General features: G+C 35.0%; 3 protein-coding genes across 4 annotated transcripts; 1 reads left to right on the top strand and 2 right to left on the bottom strand.

Moving 5' to 3' along the window:
* Positions 1-696: 696 nt before the first annotated feature.
* LOC149005846 (3-hydroxyisobutyryl-CoA hydrolase 1-like) lies at positions 697-5,609 on the bottom strand. Its single transcript, XM_089168244.1, has 14 exons — positions 5,469-5,609; positions 5,253-5,333; positions 5,049-5,117; positions 4,557-4,620; positions 4,339-4,418; positions 4,176-4,259; positions 3,848-3,932; positions 3,466-3,551; positions 3,220-3,341; positions 2,987-3,047; positions 2,731-2,829; positions 2,505-2,606; positions 2,371-2,412; positions 697-1,359 (listed from the first exon to the last, which is right to left on the bottom strand). Exons 1-14 carry the CDS (start codon positions 5,505-5,507, stop codon positions 1,222-1,224), a joined length of 1,152 nt encoding a protein of 383 aa, XP_089024370.1. The 5' UTR covers positions 5,508-5,609; the 3' UTR covers positions 697-1,221.
* Positions 5,610-10,389: 4,780 nt separating this feature from the next.
* Positions 10,390-11,690, top strand: LOC149005847 (secoisolariciresinol dehydrogenase-like). The gene is made up of 2 exons (XM_089169364.1): positions 10,390-10,476; positions 10,799-11,690. Exons 1-2 carry the CDS (start codon positions 10,463-10,465, stop codon positions 11,583-11,585), a joined length of 801 nt encoding a protein of 266 aa, XP_089025490.1. The 5' UTR covers positions 10,390-10,462; the 3' UTR covers positions 11,586-11,690.
* Positions 11,691-18,684: 6,994 nt separating this feature from the next.
* Positions 18,685-22,177, bottom strand: LOC149005848 (aspartyl protease family protein At5g10770-like). Of its 2 annotated transcripts, none has more exons than XM_089169409.1 (2): positions 21,951-22,177; positions 18,685-20,243 (listed from the first exon to the last, which is right to left on the bottom strand). In XM_089169409.1, the coding sequence occupies exons 1-2, from the start codon at positions 22,045-22,047 to the stop codon at positions 18,943-18,945; spliced, it is 1,398 nt and encodes a 465-aa protein (XP_089025535.1). In that variant the 5' UTR covers positions 22,048-22,177; the 3' UTR covers positions 18,685-18,942. The 2 variants fall into 2 exon arrangements, with proteins under 2 accessions (XP_089025535.1, XP_089025534.1); XM_089169408.1 differs by having other exon boundaries at positions 18,685-20,246.
* Between the last annotated feature and the right edge of the window lie 1,017 nt (positions 22,178-23,194).

Raw genomic sequence — 23,194 nt, forward strand, 5'->3', positions numbered from 1 at the left:
ACAACTGAGGCCTTTGACTTAACTCTTTTTCTTCTTGTTATATAGGCTTTGACTTAACTCAATTCTTATTTATTTATGATGTGGTCGTTAGGTTTCTCACTGCATACGTGGCAATGACATTAGATATCAATCATACACCTAGTATTTTTGACTTATGCTCACTAGACTCTCTTAGTCTTTTAAACCCTTATATTTTAACTTTGATCATCTGGTAAACCAACAAAACATAAATATCCAAGTGATGTCATGTGTTTTTTTTTTTTTTTTCTTCTGCTAAAAGGATCATATGTATTAAAAAGAGAAAAAATCAAATAAAATCGTATATCAAGGAACCAACCCTTAATCCTACAACATCAGTTGCCCCCAGTTAGACCCAACCTCACAGGTTCCATCTTACAGAAAAGAAGTCAAAATATGAAGCGAGACCGACTAGATGTCCCTAGATCAAGTTCATGCATTATCGTTGTTGTCTAGGGTGTATTAACATCTGAATAAAAAGTCCGCAACTTGATTTGCCAAGAAAGTAGCAGCCTATTGTTTTCTCTATAACAATTGATAATTTTCCAAGGACAACTGGCAAGAAATAAATCAACACCTCTCCAGCGTTGGAAGAAAACCCATGGAATCTTCCTTTGCTGAATCAATACCACAATAGCCACTGAGTCACACTCAATCCATATCCGTGGTATATCTAACTTTACTGGCCACTCTGTGCCTTGCATCAGAGCCTCCATTTCAGCCTCAAAACAAGTTTTAATACCCAAAAAGAAGTTGAAGTTAAAAAGAACAGCTAATGATTCATCTCTAAACAATCCACCTGCACCAACGATGCTAGGATTGCCCAAAGAACTACCATCCACATTTAGCTTAACCCACCCTACAAAAGGCGATATCCATAAATTTTCTTGAGGAGGAGTAGGTTTCTTAATAGAGATTTTCAGAACAATTGCCCGCAAGTGGGCAAAAACCATTGGAGACGTTTCTACTATCAATTACATAATCATGATGAATGAGGTCAAAGGAGTTTTGACACAGTACCCAGTCTTTAGATAGTAGCACCTCATATCGAAATCTATTACAAGCAAACCACAAATAATACAAAAACAAGAAGCATCCATGAAACCACACAGTCCCTAAAGGTGAAGTATTAGCCTGTTGCCTCCACCACTTGTGTCTACTAGTACATACTTCACACTATAATTATTTTTTCCATACATAACATTAGAGCCTTGCTCTTGTTAAAATGGCTTCATGAGATTTAACATCAAGCTGTAGCTCTTTCCAATCATCATCATCCACTTTAGTGAAATATTGATTCACCATCTCATCACTAACCAACGCTAGTTTTGAAGGATCCCACTGGATTCAAAAAAGAGAAATAAAAATAAATCAATAATTTTATACATCACCTTAAGGGATTTCTAAGGACAATTTTACAACGAGTTGAGGGAACCTTTTGGAGTTTGTATCTTGTATTTGTACAATGAGGTACATGGCACCTTACAAGCCTACCACATGAAATGCAATGCATTGGAGATGACATAATTCCATTTCGGGTCCCATAATAGATTCCATGGTTGGCTCTTGGGGTATCATGTACTTCATTATACGAGTATACTTTGACTTAATTCAATCATAGCTTATTTATGATGTGATTGTTTAGTTTCTTACGGTCTAGCTGATGTGACAATATTAAAGAATATTTATACATTTAGTATTTTTGAGTTTTGCTCAATAGACCCTCTTAGTCTCTTTAACCCTTTTATACTATATCATCTGATGAACCAACAAAACAAACATAGATATGCAACTGATGTCATGTAATAAGAACTACTACACAATACATATATACTACAATTATTCTTTTGCATGCATGACAATGAGATTAGAGCCCCCTCATTGAAGACATTCAATATATTTGCTTTCTTCGGGTGGATTTTGTGGTTAAGTATATTTCTAGGGAAGCTAATTCAGTTGGTCATTCCCTAGCTAGGATGGCCGTGTCTTTGGCAAACAAGACGGTTTGCCCTATTTCCTCTCCTTGGCTCCTTGGTCTTTGTTATCAGGGTGTTTAGGTGGTGGTTTGCCCCTTTATTTAATGAAAATTTTCTCTTACCAAAAAAAAAAAGACAATGACATTAGAGCCTTGCTCTAATTAAAATGGATTCATGAGATTTAGCATCAAATCTTCACCATCATTATCATCCACTTTAGTGAAGTATTGATTTTCCATTTTATTACTAACCAATTCTAATTTTAAAGGTCCCACTGGATTTTAAAAAAATAAAAAATAAATAAATCATTAATCTTATAGAAGAACATTATAATGCAAGTTGCTTAAGAACTTTTCTTCTTTTTTTTCAATTGTACCTTTGGCTGTTTGTCCTTATCAAAAAATATTGCTCTACAACCCTACAATTAAAAACAATGTTAGAAGATAAAAAATAAAAAATAAAAAATAATATAAATTCAAAAAATAATAAATTATTTATCCATTTAGAGACCTCATAGAAATCATTGTTCACTGTTTTACGGAACACATGAGAATGCATTCTAAACTCTCGAGTTAGGCATTGATCTAGTTCTTGCCCTCGTCCTTCTCGTATCTGCATTAATCAACATATTTTAGTATACAAAAAACAAAGCCAAAATAATTAGATTTTGCTATAGGTTTTATTCCAACAAAAATGATAAATAAATTCTTGTTCTATTAGCATAAAAAATTAGTACCGATCTTAGGAATATTTTAAGACTAGTTGGAGATGCTATTTTCATTGATTTGATTGCCGCTACAATCCAAGTATTTGCCGCATTCCCAACTTCACTTTCCTATAGAAACAAGAATATATTCTAATATGACAATCTTTTCAGACAACAAATCAAAAATGAAAAGATTAAAAAAAATAAACATATTAGAGAAAGCAAGAAAGTAAATAATGAACAAAATCGCCTTCTAATACCTAAATTTACTTATTTTTCTTCTTACCAATGCTGATAGTATTTCTTCAACTGTTTTTCTTGAGAAACATTTGTTAATGATTTCCATGCTGCATAATCATTGAAAACCTCAATCATAATAGATAAGAATGTAAAGAATATGAATATTTTTTTTCTTTCACCCAAATAAGGGGAAAAAAATGAATGCTATTGGAATGTATTGACAAGATTTGAGCAAATATCATCAGTGTGTGTACTTGCATGTATAACTTTACTAGTTACCTTCTCAAAGCACCATCAGATTTAATGGACGTTTCTTGTGTGAACTTATTGATGACTTTAGACACAACAGTTGGATCTCCATAATCAACTTCATCTAGCTCTTTTTCCAATGAAGGTAAATCCTGTCATAATAAAATCCATAATTTATGAATTATTAGCAACTTAAAAGTGTGATTTACATAATTCATACATTTAAACTTATTAGATATGAAATCTTAAGGTACTGTGAGTGTAAATAATATTTACCTTTGACCTGACAAAATGAGTAGCAAGACCACATGCTACCATCTCTGCTCCATCTAACCTTGCACCAGTAAGGCCCAAATATTCTCCTAAATGATACTAATATATGAGCATCTTAAGAATTCTGTGATGAAACTGAATAAAACATGTAATAAATCGAATTATTTGACAACACACTAACGCTAGCTAGAAGAATTTACCAAGGGAAAAAAGGATAATGCTAGAAGATATATGTAGCAACTTATCATCAAGTTTAACTGTGAAAATCAATTTTTTTTCATATGACAATGTCTTTAGTATTAAATGGTTCCCAATATGTATGATAGTATTTTTTTTAACCATTGTGTGATTATTGTTTCCATAGAAAGGGACGTCAAATCATTACCGAAGTAGCCTGGCAGCTTAGACAAAAAGTATGATGCACCTACATCCGGAAAAATTCCTAAAACTGCTTCTGGCATTGCAAATACCTGGACAAAGAAATATGCTGAAATATAAGTTTATATTAAAGAGAAAAAGTGAGAAAGTATCACAAGATTCACTCCAAATGGTAGAAAGAAAATCAGTCATAAATAAATAAATAAATGATGAGTGACAAACTAAAATTGAAATAGAAAATTATTGGCATCACCTTGGCTATTGAATAATGATGATCATTTTTCGTTCAAATCAATAACATTATTTCAAACCTCGTTAAAAGTTCTCATTATTACCGCTTGCTCAGTCACAACTCGAAACCTTGCATTCATTGATAACCCAGCACCACCTCCCATAACCACTCCATCAATAAGACAGACCTTCATGATTAACATTTTAATTATCAAGTCCATATCAAGGCCAAGGGAAAAAAAATTATTAATAAGGATAACATCTCACCAAAGTTTTACTAAGTGTAGCTAGAACATAGTCAAGGGTAAGTTGTTTTCGAGAAAAACTCGCACCAAAACTCCAGTGACCTAATACATATAGTCAAGTGTGATATAAGTTAGTCGATCATTTACTTATTTGCTCCCACAAATTTAACAATAAGAACACCCTTTTTTTGATTACAAGCTCAGAATTGCAAATTACTTCATAATATTAAATGTCCATACCAGAAGTGCAGAAGTGAATCAAAGCTACACAATCGCCACCAGCACAAAATCCTTTTCCATTTCCCTGCAAAATGTTAAATCTTTTGATTATAACTTCTTGGAGTAGATTACTAATTCAATGGAGAACTAAACTAGCCTCTTCTACTCCTAGGATAAATTTGGGAACCTTCCCACAAAACAGTTTTGGCATTCTTTGTGTTCTCCAAGAATAGAAGAACCTGGGATAGGTGAATATCAATATGGTTCACGGTTTCGTTCGTCAAGAATGAAATTAGTTTTCAGTGAGAAAACTAGTTTGAAGAATAGTATTTACAAAACAAGGCTTTGATGTTTTGTCAGGGAGTAGAAACTTAAAAAAAATAGTCTTAACGCTAAAAGCCTCTCAAGGCCACCCCCACTAGTCATTGTTATTGTTGATCAGTTCGAGGGAGTGAAGCTGCTGACTTTTGCGATAATTCACCTTGAAAATCTTTACCAAGGAAAAAAGATTACCTTCAATATCACTACTTTCACTCTGGAATCGTGTTCATATTCTTTTAACTTCTTCAACATTTGAAGAATCTACCAGTAACAGAAGAAGACAGAAAGGGAAAAGGTTAAGCGAGATAGACATGTAAAAGCTGAGTATAGGTTTAAAGATGACTCGATTATTATCATCATTGTAAAGAATATGATGATTCAATTTCCTCTGCATACCATATTATATGTAAGAGAATTCAATCTCATAGGCCTATTTAATATCACCTTTCTCACACATGATTTTTCTTCGAACAGAACCTGAGAGAGAAAGAGTGTTATCAGATTCTGGTGATGAAAATAATAAAATCGATTGGTTTCCTACAAAAAAGGGTAGCAAGGTCACACACAGAGGGAGAGAAAACCCAGTTAGGTTCTTCCTTGAAGGGACAGTACCTGATTAGCTTCTTCCTTGAAGGGATAATTTGAAGCCATGAAAGAAAATATTGGTGGAAGTCTCCAGCAGAAGAAAAGAACTCAACTGATGAGTTAAAGAAGCCACAAAGACAATTATGTATAAATAGACTAGACACATTAATTAGCAGCTATTTCTTTGAATGAAGTCCCAGTTAAATAATAATGCCCAGCCAGATTTCTTTCTAATGACAGATGCAGCCATTAACTACATTTATTTGTATCATATTCAAAGCAAGTTCCACATTCCCTGTTACAATTTGACGTTAAAGAAATACTTAATCTAATCACTGCACTACTGTTTGCACTTTGCACAATGACTTTACGTTGGTCTTTGTTTTATTTCGATTTGATAGGCTAACTACCTTCCTTTTGTCAGGATTATAGTTTTTCACATGCGTGTTTAGCAAGTTGTAGTAGAACACGTGATTAGTGATCCGTTAATTACTTTCTTAAGATTTTTTTCTTCTCCCAGAAAATCTTTTACTGAATTAAGAAAAAAATAGTAAAAAATTACATTTACATAGTATCATCCCTATTTCCTACTTCACACTCCTGATATTCTAAAAAAATTAATTTAAAAAATATTATAAGATAGAAAAACCCCTTCCGTATCAGAAGGGCTAATGATATAAGTTTGATTCTTATAGACTTACTCATTGTCTTTTTTTTTTTGGGTGAGAGACTTACTCATTGTCAAGTCTTATATTATATTTATTTGCCATATAATCTTTTTATATATATATATATATATATATATATATATATATATATATATATATATATATATATATATATTAAAACAAACTGTTACATAGTAGAAGCACATTGTAGTCTCTTAAAAATATTTTCTTGGCTAGTGGGTGACTTGATTGGGCATCACACTAGATCTTCGCCCATTATATAGTTTAATAATCACTAAAAAGAAATATTAATAAATACAATGCAAATTGCTTAACCTTTTACACTTTGAAAATACAAATTGTTCATAACATTGCATGGTCTGTCTACTATTTTAATTGCAAATCTTAGGCACATTAAATTTTGTTCAGATTTTACGGTAGAAAGTAAGATTAAAATCTAATCAAGGTTATGTAAATTGATTAACAACACAAAAAATAATGACGAGGTTATAAAATATTCTTTTTTTGAGATCCAATGGAGACAAAAGGCAGTAGATTGTTTATTCAGTCTCCTATAAAAAACAAACTCTTCTTTCTTCTTTTTTTTTTTGGTTGTACAAAGGGGCTTTATTAAGCCGGGGATGGGGATATTAATATGCATCAACGAAAAGTCAAACCCATGACCTCTTCACTAAGAAGTGTTGGTTTCAACCACTACAACAGCTCTTTGCGTTAGTGAAGAACAAACTCTTTACTTGATATTTAGGTTTTTCCTTCTTCTTCTTCCTTTTTCCCCATAATTTACTCTTAAAAATTTATTTTTAATAATTTTAGTAAACTTGTAAAAAAACAATAACTAAATTATATATGCATAAAAAGGATTGTGTTTGAAAATGCCATGTCAGTATTGCCATATCAACATATATTAGTTTTGATGATAACAAACATAAATTACTAATGGCTATACTGAGTTGTGTTTGTCTACTTCAATATGGAAGTAAGTAGACCAAATCCAAATCAATGTCGAATGCCTAAGCCTAAGTCAAGGCCTAGACCAAGCCAATATAGACATGAAGTCTAAGTCAAAATGAGCATGAAGAATGAAGTACAAGAAAACTTAAGAACATCAAAGATTATCAACTCAAGCTCAAGCAAGAAGACTTAGCAAATTAGGACTTAAGTTACTTCATATTCACTTATATGTAATTGCATTCAATTATACACATATCATGTCATTAAACTGGCCTATGACATGTTAGGAGAGTGTATAAGGCTTAGGATGGTTAAAAATCCCTAAAACCCAATCAAATTCTTGAATACACATTACTGTGCACTCTATACTATAGATGGATGTTCGTTTGAGCCAAACGGTCGTCCGTCTGGTCACAGAGTGCCAAGTGGAAATTTCGTCTGGCAATAGCAAGTCAGATGGACATCCATTTGGTGAGACGGATGCCTATCTGGTTCTGACTTAAGCCCAATGGCTATTTTTTAAACAATTATTTTTTACACGAAGCTTCGTCTGATTCAAATGGATGACCGTGTGGATTGAAAACTGGGAGAAAATTTTGTCCGTTTCTATCCAATGAGGGTTAAGTTAAGGCACTTAAATGTCATCTATATAAGCCTAATTCACCACATTTGAGACTTTAAACCTTGCCAATTGATCAACTACTCCCCAAGTATTCTCAAGCTCTCATATTACAAGAAATTAATTGTGTTTTGCCTCTCATCCTCATTCAACCTTGAAGAACATACCAAGGTGTTAAGCAAGCTTGTGGAAGCCAAGCTTGAGGTGTTGGTGGTGCATTCATTTTCATTTGAGCATACACTCTCATTGCATCACACTCACATAAGATCAGTAGTGTCATACATCTTGTTAGGTAACATTCTTTTCTTGTATTTGTTCAATTCTAGTCTAGGTAGATTAGAATTGATTTTTGATGATCTTACCCATAAATAAATATTGAAGAAAGTGCTTTTACCTTAGAATAAACGAAAATTGTAAATGGTGCTCTTGCCCTATATGGAACAAATATTGTAAGGGTTTGATTCTCTACCCACCGTATTGAAAGAGAATCACTAATGAAAATCTTTCTTAAGGCCAAGAGAGGAGTGAACATAGAGTTGTAAAGTTGAACCACTATAAATTCTTGTATTGTGATTGTTTAATTTCATTTGAATTTTTAATTTACCTTAAATTTGCAATTAAACTGAAAAATTGGGCAATTCTATTAGTTGCAATCTATCAACCCCCTCTAAATTGCACCAACAAATTGATTTAAAGTAAATTGGTTGGGTGGTTAGTTTAGAGTAAAATATTGATTATGTGGGAAAAAATTAACACTACTTTAGATCGAGATTTGATAATTCTTTTCAAAAGTACAATTTATTTTCATGTAGATTGATTAAAAATACCATAAATAATAACAATATGAGGTTATAAAACATACCATAGTTGGGACCGATCAGAGACGAAAAGAGCGGATTCTTCTCTTCAGTCTCTACATTGGAGACGAAAAGAGCGGATTCTTCTCTTCAGTCTCTAATGAAGAATTAATGAAGAACAAATTCTTTTCTTGGTATTAAGATCTTCTTCTCTAAGCTCCTCCCTATTTATTGGCTCAATGAAACTGCCTCTCGAACAGAAAGTTGTCAAACAAGATTGGCGTGCGTGATGTTTCTATGAAAGTCTCTTTTTTTCACTTTTTTTTTATTTTTTTATTTTATAATAATTTACTCTTAAATTTTATTTTAATAATTTGAATAAAACCCTCTATTTGAGTAGTAAATTATTAAAAAAATTACTTGTAAGTAACTCAAATATTTTTAAACATGACGTTGTGTAACTAACTATTAAAAAATAATAACTAAACTATACATGCATAAAAAAGATTGGTTTAGAGTAATTTGGTTGGGTAGGAAAAATTAATACTAATTTAGAAATTTGTTATTTTTTTTCAAAAATAAAATTCAATTTAATAAAAAAAATTAAAAATAACAAAAAAAATTTCGGGAACTAAAATTCATCCTGGCTAGCTTACGCCCATCTCAACTACATGGTGGACTTAATTTGAAGTGCCAAAGATAGCGAATAAAAATATAAACAAAATAAAAATACATAGAAATTTAACGTGATTTACGCACCAATGCGGTGTGCTACATCCACCACAAGAAGAGATTTTTATAGGAGAACAACAAAAGTGAGATCTCACAAGTCACAACCAATCTCTAGAATAGCATTACAAGGACTCTCATCCAAGACCCTAATCAAAAATCCCAAATCTCTCAATGATCTCATCGGCGAATAGAAGATAAATATATAGACTCCAATCAGGTAAGTGGGTCGATCCATCGGGTCAGATTGTATCATACCATGGGGGCACAGCCCTCACCCCCCCCCATAGACAAAGATCAGCCCCCCTTGGGTTGGGCCCGGCCCCCCCCCTTCAATAAGCAAATACAAAAAAGGATCATTTGGATCGTCCACCCAAATATGTCCCCCCCTTCCCGGTGATTTCCCACATCATAACAAATGCTATCATAGTTAAAGATGGTGTTCTTCTATTATTCACTGACGTAGGATGATGACGTAGGATGATGAGCTTACATTGGAATACTAAGGAAAATTGGGTGGATTGAAGTAACATTGAACATCAAAGAGACACTTAGAATCTATCAACGTGAATTATGCGGAGTCTACCTTGAATGGGGTTTTTTTTGGGTCAAATACCTTGAATATATATGGGTTATTCTATCATTCACGCTACCGTAGATTTTTGTTTTAACTATACGTCAGAAAGTGATTAAACTACTCTCATACCTACCCAACTTTTGTCCGGCTTGTTAGATTTGCCGTGTTTAACTCAAGTGGTCGATCAATATTATAATTCTAAATAAGTTGAAACCTGTGGCAAAGCTTCTCTCTCCCTCTCTCTCTTTCTCTGTGGGTGTGTGTGGTGTCGATGTGCCATGTGAATGTCGTCGTGTGTTTTAACCTTTAAACATTTTGATGAGTCAGATTGCTCATAAAAATGCATGTTCGGTCTATTACTATAATTGATAATCTTATGTTCATTACACTTTGATCAGATTATACGGAAGAACTTGGTCAAACAAGACTACCAAGCGTGTTGGAAATGACTACCATTTTCATGAAATGGAGAAAATTTAATGAGAACAAAGCCATGATTTCTAAATGATAAAATATACTTTCTCTCGTCGATTGTTGATGTGCAATGCGAATGGGGTTTTATTATAAATACTACATCTAGTTATGATATGAAATGGGCTTAGAAGAACAAAACCTAGTTTTGAAACCTATCCATTGCGAAGAACTTTTTGAGTATCAACATGACAGCAAGGAGGTTGTCTCTCACTCTCTCTCTTTCTTATCCTTTCTCTTTCTTGTAATATATGCTGTCTCTCTTTCTATTCAATTTTTTTCAAGTAAAGAATAGTAATGGTTTTGTTAAGACATTTTTATCTTGTCATGTAGGAAGTTTATTAGGTAGGGGTGAAATTTTATAGATGGGTAGATTTCAAAGTTACCTGCAACCTCTTCGCTTAATTGGGACTTAAGAAATATGTAAAAGCAAGGCCTCCACCTGCTGCTTTTCTTTATTTTCTGATCATTAGTATTTATAAGGGGTTACTAATTAATCAACAGTGATATATTATACTTGACAGACTTGAAGGTAAGGTTGCAGTGATCACTGGAGGTGCTGCAGGAATTGGCAAAGCTACTGCCAAGTTGTTCAGCCAGCAAGGTTGCAAGGTGGTCATTGCTGACATCCAAGATGAGTTGGGTCACTCCCTCTGCGACGAAATCGGCCCTGAGGTGTCCCTTTTCGTGCATTGCGATGTCACCATAGAAGATGAAGTGGAGAATGCAGTAGACGAAGCTGTGAAGAGATTTGGGAAGCTTGACATAATGTTCAACAACGCAGGTGCAGTTGATCCACCAAAGTCAAGGATAATGGAGAATGAAATATCCGATTTTGAAAGGGTCCTTGGTGTTAATGTCACTGGTGTCTTCTTAGGCACCAAACATGCAGCTCGAGTCATGTTACCTGCGAAACAAGGCACCATCATCAACAACGGAAGTGTGAGTTCAGTTGTGGGAGGGATAGCCACTCATGCTTATGTTGCTTCAAAGCATGCAGTAGTAGGTTTGACAAAGAATGCAGCAGCAGAGCTTGGGAGACATGGAATAAGAGTTAACTGTGTTTCAGCATTGGCGATTGCATCACCTTTCTTTAACAGTATTGTGCAGGAGTATGATGATGATGTGATTGAGAAGAAGATAGAAAGAGTGTCTTGTCTCAAAGGAGTTACCTTGACTGCACAAGATATTGCAGAGGCCACACTTTATTTTGCAAGTGATGAATCAAAATGTGTGAGTGGCCATAATTTCATTGTTGATAAAGGCTTCACTATTACAAATACTAACTTTGGTATGTTCTCCAGAGAATAAGTCTTTGGTGTCTGGTGCAGTTGGGGTACTTTGGTATTTTTTTTTTTTGGTCAACGGGGTACTTTGGTATGTTCTCTAGAGAATAAGTCTTTGGTGTGTGATGCAGTTGGGGTATGTGTTTTACCCCCCTTCCCCAAAAAAAAAAAAATTAGAGTATATGATGTATTATTTTTTTCTTCAAATAAATATTAATGGTTTAATAATATGCCATAATTATTACCTAACATGATACATTGTGTAATTATTGTGTATTTTTTGGATCCATGGTTCATCGAGATCAGCTTAAGTGCACCTCGACTACATCCTCAAGGTAGCTTTATACAATTTAAATATACATGCAATAAGACTTCACCTTTGATTCCACTACATAGATTTAAACTATTGATCTCACACCATGAGGCATTGGTCTTTTGGCAACTGAGCCAACTCCTTGTGGTTATATGCACATATAACTAATATTCAAGCATTTAAATAGGGGAACAATTTTGAAACGGTTACTCTCAGTTCTTAGTGTGTGCAAACCCTTTAACTCTTTCTCCGTGTTTGGAGTGGAGTTCGGAGGATGGACATAAGTGGGAGATTGGAAACAAATTCTTATATGCATTATTACCAAACATGATGTCTATTAGTGGCTGGTCAAACATAGTAAATTTACATCCCTATCTATTTAGGAGAATCTAAATCCGTAGTCATTGAAAAGATGCAGATGTGGTAATGCCCCCATCCAACCGGTAACCCAACTGGTTAATTATTCGATTGAGTTACCTTATTGGATTTACTTTCTTATTTAATACATATTTAGCTCAACGTAATTCAATTATTTTCTTATTTTTTATGACTAAATATAAAAGGAACTCCGGATAAAAGTTTTCTTAAAAAAAAAAAAAAAAAAAAAAAAAAAAAAAAGACAGAAAGCTAGTAGAAGAAAGGAAATTTGCAAAATTCTCATATCTCAATCCTAATCCTTACCAAGAAAATGGTATAGATGTCAAAAAGTAATAAAAATGTTGTGTTCAATTTGCATCCATACCCGTCATGGGTAATTTGTACTAAAATGAAACAATTATTTGATTATTATCCTAATCTTACTTCATCTTTGAAAATTTGATTGGTAATCTGAATCCATTCAAATATAATAGGATGTGAATAGAATCATACTACTATCTGATCCTAATCTCAATATTTGTGAGTTTAGTCATGCATCAACTATGTCAAATGTCTTTTTCTTTTTTTTCTTTTTTTGGGTGGGGTGGGGGATTGTTCTATATATTTACCATTCTATGGTTTTAAAAGTTTGGCCATTATTTGATTATTATCCAAATCTTACTTCATCTTAGAAAATTGATAGGATATTACTAAATTCATTCGAATATAATAGAATGCAAATATAGGATTGCTACTAGTTGATCCAAATTTGAATATTAGTGAGTTTAATCATATGTCAACTGCGTAAATTAACAACAGCCGGGGGGGGGGGGTTGGGTTGTGAATATCTACCATTCTATGGACCATAGAGTGGGTTACTTTTTAAATGCTGACATATGATCTTACCAATATATAAGAAAAATAAGTGCTAGCTTTAGAGGTGGGAATTTGGATCCTCTGCCCGTCAAGGTAGAAGTCGGGTAGAGGTCTGTGCTCCCTCCACACCTCTTTACCACATATTAAGAGAGTGAGATACTTCTAAGTTCTGACAAAATAAATTAGAAATGGGACCCCTAGGGGGCCTCTGTGGACTCTTCCTAATATGTGATGAAGAGGTGTGAGGGGAGTACAGACCTCTAATAAAAGTTACATCAACTAGAATTGTTACTTGGGACCAGGGGCAACCCCTCCCCCCCCTTTATTTTGATTTATATGTAATAGTTGCTCTCTTAAAGATGTAATCAAAGTGCGCGCAAGTTAGCTTGGATGATCATCAGCTCCCCCACCCAAGAAAAGAAGAAAGAAAAAAAAAAAGATAACGACCCTTGATTTTTATTTTTTTTTCCTAGGTCAATATTATTGGAGAAAGGGACATTTTTTTCTCTTTATGTTTCTTTCTTTAAGATAAAAAATAATAATAAAAAGAAGAAAAAGAATGAAAGAAAAAAGAAAGACAATTCAAACAAATCTAATATCACCAAACATAACCATTTTTACAAGTATCAAAATTGGCATTTTCATTTAATCTGAAAAACTTTGACATACATAATTTGTGTAATCACTAACAAAATAACTGAGTAGCTGACTGATGCCCGACAGTAAGAACATCCTTGTTCTGATTAAAAATTTAGAAATGCCAATTCTTTTGTAAAATTAAAAGTTGATATTAGAAGTCCAGAAGTGAATAAGAGCACACAATCACCATCAGCACAAATTTTTATTTTTTTTCCATTTTCCTGAAGAATGTTAAATCATTTAATTATAATTTCTTTGAATAAATTACTTGGATGAAGAATGACTAAACTAGTCTCTTCTACTCTTGGGATGCATTTGGTATTTCTCGTAGAAAGCGCAGTGGTCATTGAAAAAAATAGATGAAGGGTCTGTAAAGCATTGTTTTGTTCTTTTAGAACAAACGGTAATTTTGTTCAATAACAGTTTTGAAAAATACTATTTTTCCGGTGGAATAAAGACTCCATATACCATAGCTTTCTTTTTTCCTTTATTTTTTTTGAAAACTTAAGTGTTTTTTCTTTTCTCCAAAATGGGTTTTAATGAACTGAGTTGCAACAAAGAAAATCTCAATTTTGTTAAAGGAACTGCTCCCAAAACAAAACTTTGCGTAGTACATTATTCTCATAACCTGCTGGCTTGTATATTCCAAACTCTCACTGCAGACTTCTTGAATGAGAGACCGGTTATCAATAGTCTCCAGACAGCAGTTAAGCATGCAAAACAAGGTGTATTATTTCATGCTTAGCATCAACAATGGAAGTGTGAGTTCATTTGTGAGAGAAATGGACTAGAACGAAACTATTGGGAAACCAACCTTCTCACGATCTCATATGATTTATAAAGCTCCTAATTTCCAAAAAGAGGTTCTCCGGGTTGTCATGTAGTAAGGTGTTGTTAATTATACTTCTATGCCTAGATCCACTGCTTCGAATTCATTGAGGTATATGATATTGCTTGTCTCTACTTTTTTTTTTGTCGTGTTATTTACACCACATTCAATCATGATATGAAATGGGTTTAGAAGAGCTTGGTATCAACAGTTGAGATGGAATAAGAGTTAATTGTGTTTCTTAGATCATAATGGCCACCTTTTGCGACCCTTGAGTATCAATATGATTTATGACAAGCTTCTTACTTCTATCGAAAAGAGTCTCTCTCTCTCTCTCTCTCTCTCTCCCCTCTTTTGTGTCTGCCTTTCTGTTCTTTTTTCTTGGGTTTCACATGTTTGTGATCTCATTAGGATGATGGTAAGGTGCAGTATCTGGAGAAGCAGGTAGAAGCCACTGTCTTGTCTTAAAGGTAGGGTTCATTGCCGACCTCCGTGAGTTGGGTCACTCTGCCGAACCCAAGATATCTTCGTGCACGCGGCCACCAGGGGCATAATACTAATTTTGCATAAGTTCGCATGATGAATCAAAATCCGATTGAAAGGGTCTTTGGTGTTATGTCAGTGTCTTCTTGGCACCATAATTTCATGTATCGAAATCAACAATGGAAGTGTGAGCAGTTGTGGGAGGGATCTACTACAACTAGGCCAAACCATGGGGGGGGGTCCAAAGGAGCCGCCGCGGCTGGGTGTATGTATTCGAGAGTTAAGTGTTCAGCATAGCGATTGCTTCCCCTTCAAGACTTTTGGGGTGCGGAGAGATGATGATGATGAGATCGAGGGGCAGGTAGAAGCGTGTCATGTAAGGTTAAGGGCCGCGCACAGTGCGGGCCACCCTTGCTGATAAGATAGTTTTGAGTGATGAATCAAAATAGGGCTAATCATCGATAGGGCTGTCTACTTACAACTACCAATGGTATGGGGGGGGGGGCGTACTCCAAAACATGGGAACAATTTGGAAACCGTCACTCAGATTTCTTAGTGTATGTGTAAACCCTTCAACTCGAAGAACCAAAACGAACAAACTTAACTTTGGAATTGGGTATGGAGACGACCTCTGCAACTACACGAGTATGGATTTTTTGAGAGTTGGATATGGAGACCAAGCGGGTCAGAATCAATCCGACTCTATAGCAGTTCAATTGAGAGACGTGGGTGGGTGAATTTCTGTTCGCAAATGGCGAGATTATAGCAGCAGTTTCAAAACCATGTTGCATTCCAACTATTCTTCTAGGTGAGGCCTTAAGTTTGGGTGAGATTATAGGAGCAATTTCAAGACCATGTGGCACTGTTACTGCTCTTATAGGCCAAGCCTTAAGTTTGAAATATTAGATTAGGGCCTATTTGGTTACATGAATCTAGGTATTTGAAATGAAATGAGATTTCAGATCTACGGATTTATTGTTCAAAAAATTAACTATTTGGTTGGCCTCAAATCTATCGAAATTCATAGAGTTTTGTTGGGTTACTCCGCATGAATCCACAAATTTCATCAATTTTATACTTATAGTGGAATCCAAGGATTTCCAACATTGGTTCTATTTCCAATCCTTCGGGCTCAACTTGAATGGCCCACAGTTGTCGCCGACTCGAGACCCAGGTTCTCGGTTTTGAAACTTCGGATTAAAGGGCTAGAAATCCGGGAGATTTCACAATATTAGATCAAGCCACGACTACTTTTGAGACTACCAAGACACCAAATTTTATCTCCAAGAAAAATGAGATATCCACCTTGAGATTTGTGATCATCGGGCATCTTACCCAGTTAGCATTAGAAAAGGCAGCCAAAGATCGAGAAGAATATGGCATGATGTGAAGACCATACAAAATAGTTCCTTTAAGATAACATAATAACCTCTTCAAAGTAGTCCTAGTCCAATGATCCTCCGTAGGTGATGATAAAAACTGACACAACTTGTTGACAATGAAAGCAATCTCTAGTCGTGTCAAAGTAACATACTGAAGAGCACCTACAAGACTATGACACAAGGTTAGGTCCGACAATGGGGTCCCTCCATTCATCGAAAGATGAACAAAAGATTGAATAGGGGTAGAGATAGACTTTGCATCTGATGAACCAACATGTTGAAACAAGCCATAGACAGTGTTGTTTTGACAATAACAATCCCGTAGGAAGAGGGATGAGCTCAATACCCAAAAAGAACCGAGCAGACCCAAGATCCTTAAGGGAAAACGCTGATGAAAGGGAGGTCATAAGGTCATCAATAGCATCAAAAGAGGGTCTGGTGATCAATATGTCATCAATATAAATCAACACGTAAAGAAAGAAAACCACAAGACCCATGATAATAGAACAAAGACAAGTCAATCTTGGAGCCCAAGAAACCAAATGTGGTTAAAAAAGAAATGAGACGTTGAAACCATGCTCTAGGAGCTTGCTTGAGACCATAGAGAAACCTTTGATGCTTGCACACAAATGAAGGAAAACAAGAGTCTATATAGCCTAGAGGTTGGTGCATATAAACATCTTCAGTCAAAATGTCATGCAAAAAGGCATTATTAACATTAAGTTGACAAATTAGCCACTAAGACAACACAGCTATAGCAAGCAAAATACAAATGGTGGTTGTTTTACAATAGGTCTAAAAGGATCACTATAACCTGGACCTTATTCTTGAGTGTGCCCTTTGGCAACTAACCATTATATCTCTCAATGGTCCAATCAAACCGACGCTTGATGCAAAATAGCCATTTATACCCAACTATAGGTAACATTGGGACTCAAAACCCAAGTGTGATATTGAAATCAAAGCATTAGGCACTAAATCCCTTGCACTCGCCATTAGATAGCCAGGATTAAACATTAGGGGGACAAATAATAAGTCCGAATCACCTCCTTGTTAACCGAGCACTAACGCATTTTTATTACACATACTATGTGGGTCCATGTGAGACCCACTATTGAATCATTTTATCATATTTGGGTGTGGTGCCCACAATAAGAATATAGTAAATTAATAAGAAAATTAAAATATAGATAAAACAACTATAGGTAAATTACTAAAAGTATATTGAAATAAAGCATAGGGCTAAATTTGTATGATTAGATACCAATTAAAATTAAAAAAAAAAAATTTTTACGTGTGGGCCCCTCTAGTGGATTATAAACTAATGTTGAGTTCCTTAAGGCTTAATGCAATATATTACGTGTGGGTTCCAAACAAACCAACATTGTTAGTTCCCGTTATATTCAAATTTCAGATGTGAAGAAACCAAAGTGTCCCTCAAGTTATTTAATATATTGTGTTAACATATGATTTTAAAAAGAGATAATTGGTCATTAACTGTTAATTATACGGCTAATAAAATATATATCCAATAAAAAGAAAAAATATATATAATAACAAAATATATTAAATAGCCTGAGGGGCATTTTGGTTTCTCCATGTTTGAAATTTAAATATACTTAATGATGACTAACGGTGTTAGTCTGGTTAGGACCCACACATAATATATCACACAAAAGGGACCCAACATTAATTTGTAGTCCACTAAGAAAACTCACATGTAAAAAAAGAATGTGGGAGAAATTGCAGAAAAAGATATATTTAAAGTCTATTAACTATAAATGGAGAAAATACTCAATTTACATAAATTAACTAAAACAAATAGGTGATTAAAAAATTATGTTCCATTTGAGTCCACATCCACTAGGGACACAATTTGTATTAAAAAAAACCATTATTTGATTACTATTAGAATCTTAATTACTACATCTTTGAAAATTGATAGATATCGGAATCCATCCAAATATAATAGAGTGAGATATGATAATGCTACTATATGATCCAAATCCAGTTGATCTGTTTATCCTCCTAATGCTAGTTAGTAGATTGTAGTCAGAATTTAGCAATAGAAAAAATGATTATGCTTTGTGCATATCAGTGGGTTTGGTCATATATCAATTGTGTAAATTAATGGCAATGGTGGGGGGAGGGGTTGTGCATATCCATCATTCTATGGTCCTAAAAGTCAATTACTTTTCAAACGATGCCATACACAAATATTTTCACTGAATTCGAACATTAATTACTTGAAAAATACAGAAAAAGGATATTAGAAAAAAAGAATTGAAGAAAAATTGCTAAATGGCATATTAATTTATTACAAATTTTTACATAATTTCATTGGATTTAAACATCAATAATCAATATACAGTACCCAACATTATTATATTACATAGCTTGGAAAATACAAATAAGCTTAAGGAAAATTGATTCAAGGTTCTACATTCGAGGAATCCTCATTAACATTTTCAAGGCCAATTAGAAATAAACACGTGGACTGAGATCATCTACACCCACCTGCTGCAAATCCAATTCTTGAATTGGCAACATCATAACCAACACTAATCGTTTCTTGCTGACGGTTCCCAATAATTGCAATCCCACCCGAACCGGAGTTACCCGCGAACCCGAAACAGCTCACCCCTTTATCCACATCCAACAGAACGTTTTGAACACTCAGCTTCATTTCGGCACCTTTAAGATAAATAAGTCGGATCTCGGGTACGGATTTCCCTATAGTAGCAACACTTCCCTTGAAACATGTATCCAGTATAGAATACGATGAGGCCCGTGGATACTTCGACATTGCCTTTACGAACGAACCCTTTAGAGCCGTATATACATTCATAGGCAAACGTGAGATTACAGTTCCAGAGTCTATAATGGTTGTGGTTCTATACGCAGATGCAGGTACTTGTATGGGTTTACCCGCTACAGTAATACTCACCAACCGCAAGAAGTACAATGTCGGATCTTGGGGGTCGGTGAGCATCGGAGTGAATGAATACGTGGATGGATTGAACTTTCCAATGGATAACGACCCAACGGATCCGGATGTGGGTAGGCAATACGAGAATGCATATCCATATTTGTTGGATACTTGACCAAGCAGAGAGAGTTTATTCCGGGCAAGACCCATGAGACCCGCGGATTGTCCAAACAAACCTTCGTTGTCCTCTCCACACCCGTACACGAATCCGGGTACGGTTTGTGAAGGTGCTATGGTCAATGTATCACTACTAAGGTACCCGATGGAGTACGAAGTGTCACCGTAGCTTGCTTCGTATATACACAAATTGGAGTTACTACAAGCGGGGGCATTGAGGGTGGCATCTTGAAGGCCATTGCATTGTGAAGTTGCACAAGACAAGTAACGATGGGTGTTTGATGACTTTGGATCAAAAGTGGTGCCTACTTGACTATGACAATAGACAGAGCAAGGTTGACATTGAAGCCAAGTGAAGGAACTACCTGTGTCAACCACCATGGCATAGTTTTTGGTAGGGGTTCCAAGACCTATCATGGAATAGTAATTTCCTGTTCCAATAGATGTTCCAGGTTTCAAAGGAACAGTAACTGATTTTGCTTTTAGATTATGATGGCCTGATGATTTTGATCTGGAAGAGATGGTTGTGTGGTTCTTCTTTAGCCTGGAATTGAGAGCTCGGACCCGTGCTTCGTCGAGCTCGAGGATATCGGAGACCGACAACGGCGAAGATGATGCTAGAGGAGAGCAAGGTCCATGAACATGGTGTAAGGATAAGTGTAAACCAGGCTTGCTGTGATTGTGAAGATGAAGGTGCCCTGCTGAAACATGCATGTATGATTTAGAAGTTTGTATTTTTATGAAAAAATCATGGAAAGGGCGAAGGCCCACAAGAGAAACATTGATTAAATAGTTGATACAACAGTATGGACGGCATATAATGCCAACATCTTAGGCTTTTCATAAGGACATCTATCTACCACCATTCAAGGCTAGCCTAGCTATCTACTAACAATGAGAAAATTAATTAACTTATCTAAATGGAAGAATAAATTAAGGGTTAATTTTCGTATTAAGTATCATTAGAGGATTAGATTTGTGGTTCTGGCCTAACTTTTATTTATAGCTAATCTCTCTCTCTCTCCCTCTTCCTTCCCCTCCCCTTCAGTATACCTATTCATTAGTGGTGAAAAATTATATTCAAGTGCGCAAATTTGACCCATTTCATGAACCCAACCAATAAAACCATTTCAGTAATCAATGACAAGGTGACCCATAAGTCCAACAAAGTAAGTGCCAAGCTATGGTGGAAGCTCCAATTAGGTTATATCAAGGCTTGTCACCTTCTTTTTTTCTTTTGTATAGGTCAAAATTATTGGAGAGAGAGAGAGGTTTCTTTTCTTTTAAGTTTCCTTTTATCAAGATAAAAAAAGGTAAGATAATTCAAAGAAATCATGCATCACCAACCATAACCATTAATTTTGACAAGTATCAAATTATTGACATCTACATTTTATCTAAAACTTTAATATAGATAAATTAATTATCACTAAAAAAGATAAGTGGGTGGTGCCTCCACATGTGGTTTATATATAGGTGCAAGGCAATGAGAATATATAGAGATATCGATATGATGAGATTTTAAATTATTATGAAGGGTTAAATAGGAATTTTGACAGGCTTTTGTATCAAATGCAATACTTGTTGTTTTCTTGAAAATTGTTAGAGACCAGCTACATATTCTTGTATTTGTATAATACAATATGACTTATATAAATACAAGTGTACAAAATACAAAAACATGTAACTAGTCTCTAACAAAAAATTATATGTTTAACTCGCAATTTACAAAACAAGTGTGACGCAAGTCTTTCTCTCCAATTATAGATTGTTTACTGGTGCTCTCTTTAGGGTTTCTAGAAGGTAATACAAATTTGACACTATGGTGCTGAGATTTTTTATATAGGGGCCCCAGAGGCTTAGGGAATGGGGCGGGGAATGGGGCGGGGGAGAGGGAAAGGTCTGGATGGATAGAATTGAACATAAGACCACCTTGGACTTGCTACTTACTGTATAAAAAACTATCACTACTATACGGGAAGTACATCCTCAAAATCAGTAATGCTTATAATCGAAGAAAATTAGTTTGGGAAAGACTAGATTCCATGCAAACGGAGGGAGGAAAGAAACTGCAACTTTGAACAAAATAATTATCAAACTGCTAATAGATGCATCAACTAACATTCAACACTGAGAGTGAGAGAAGGTGACCACAACAGAAAAAATCATGCTGCAACATGCTTGCTTAGTAGAAAAAGGATTGGAAAACAACAAAAACCTAAGAGGAGAGTTGGGAAAAAAGAACAAAAGAACAACCAGACTCCCACAAAAAAGAAGAACAGCTGCTACTACCAATTCCAGAGAAAAATTAAAAATGATGAAAGACAAGTTTACTTGTTGGCAATGTAGGGGAAAACTAAATAACAAAGTAAAATCAAAACAAAGCTAAAGCTTCAGATGCCAACCTTGAGATTCCTTAGAGCATGTCTTGTGAGTGATATCTTCCCCAAGGGAAGATGCTATAGCGAGAAGAGAGAAAGCAACAACGAACACCAACCCCATCTCCAACTGAAGCTTAGAGGTGATAGATTGATCAGCAAAGCTAATTCTAATTCAGTATAAATAGATGCAAGGAAACAATACAAGAGGTTAAAAAAAAAATCTTGTGGTGCCTAATTTAAGACGTATGTGCAATACCTGATGTAGACAGTAGAGGATCACAGTGTTCCAACTGTGAATTTATAGATATCTCGATTTCTTCCATTAATTCTAGTTACCATACTTAAGAAAATGACTTTTTTAATCTTTAAAGTTGATTTTAGGTAGATGACATTAACGTCTATATCGGATGACCATGAAAAGCAGCCGTGAATTGTGAACACATACACCTAACTGGGCTCCATTATTCTTCTTTGGGGTGATTTGGGTGACTGGGGTTCATATGTCAAATGTGAAGTCTCATCTGCATCATCAATAGTTGGTTTCTAGCTAAAGTTTTCAATTAAAGCTAACTGTATAATTGAGAAAGCAACAACCACTTGGCCCTTTAAACCATATGGACACAGTTCACTTACTGTTTATCTTGACACCATTCTCATCTAGAATATGTTCTGAAACAAGAAATTAAACAACCTGCAACTCAAGTGAGTTTAAGACCTATAATCTATTCGGAGAACACCTACCAAATGCAGCCTTATTTTTTTTTTTTTTTTTTTATTTCATGGGTCTCTTCAGTGATACGCTTTCCTAGGTGTGGGACCCACTATAGCCCAAAGTGACAGTAATATTCCTAGATAACTATTCCTCTATTTTATTGAATACAAGTGGTCTCGCATATTGCTTTTGGGTTTTCATTAAATAGTTACAATAGATAAAGGGAAGGAATACAAAATAGACAACCTTTGTGAAAATTCGATTCCCTCTCCTTGCTCTCTTTGTTATTTTTCTTTGAAAAAGAAGTTGTTCCTTAATATCCAGCATTGTGGTTCGTTGATTTGAAACATTAAAAGTAGGGTGTCAATTTGCAACTCGAACCATTAAAACCGGACTAAACCGGCGCATTATAGTCCAAACCAAACCTCAACGGGCTGTGTTGGGCTGAGGAGCCCCGCCCGAACAGTTTAGGACTTGTTTGGCCACCCGTGTGTGGCCTGCTAGTTTGAACCATTTGACCCGAACCAGTCCGAACCAAACCACAGCCCAAAAGTAT

The sequence above is a fragment of the Hakea prostrata genome, chromosome 9 (assembly GCF_041222555.1).
Source record: "Hakea prostrata isolate BN-2017 chromosome 9, UWA_Hpros_2, whole genome shotgun sequence".
Lineage (NCBI taxonomy): Eukaryota > Viridiplantae > Streptophyta > Magnoliopsida > Proteales > Proteaceae > Hakea > Hakea prostrata.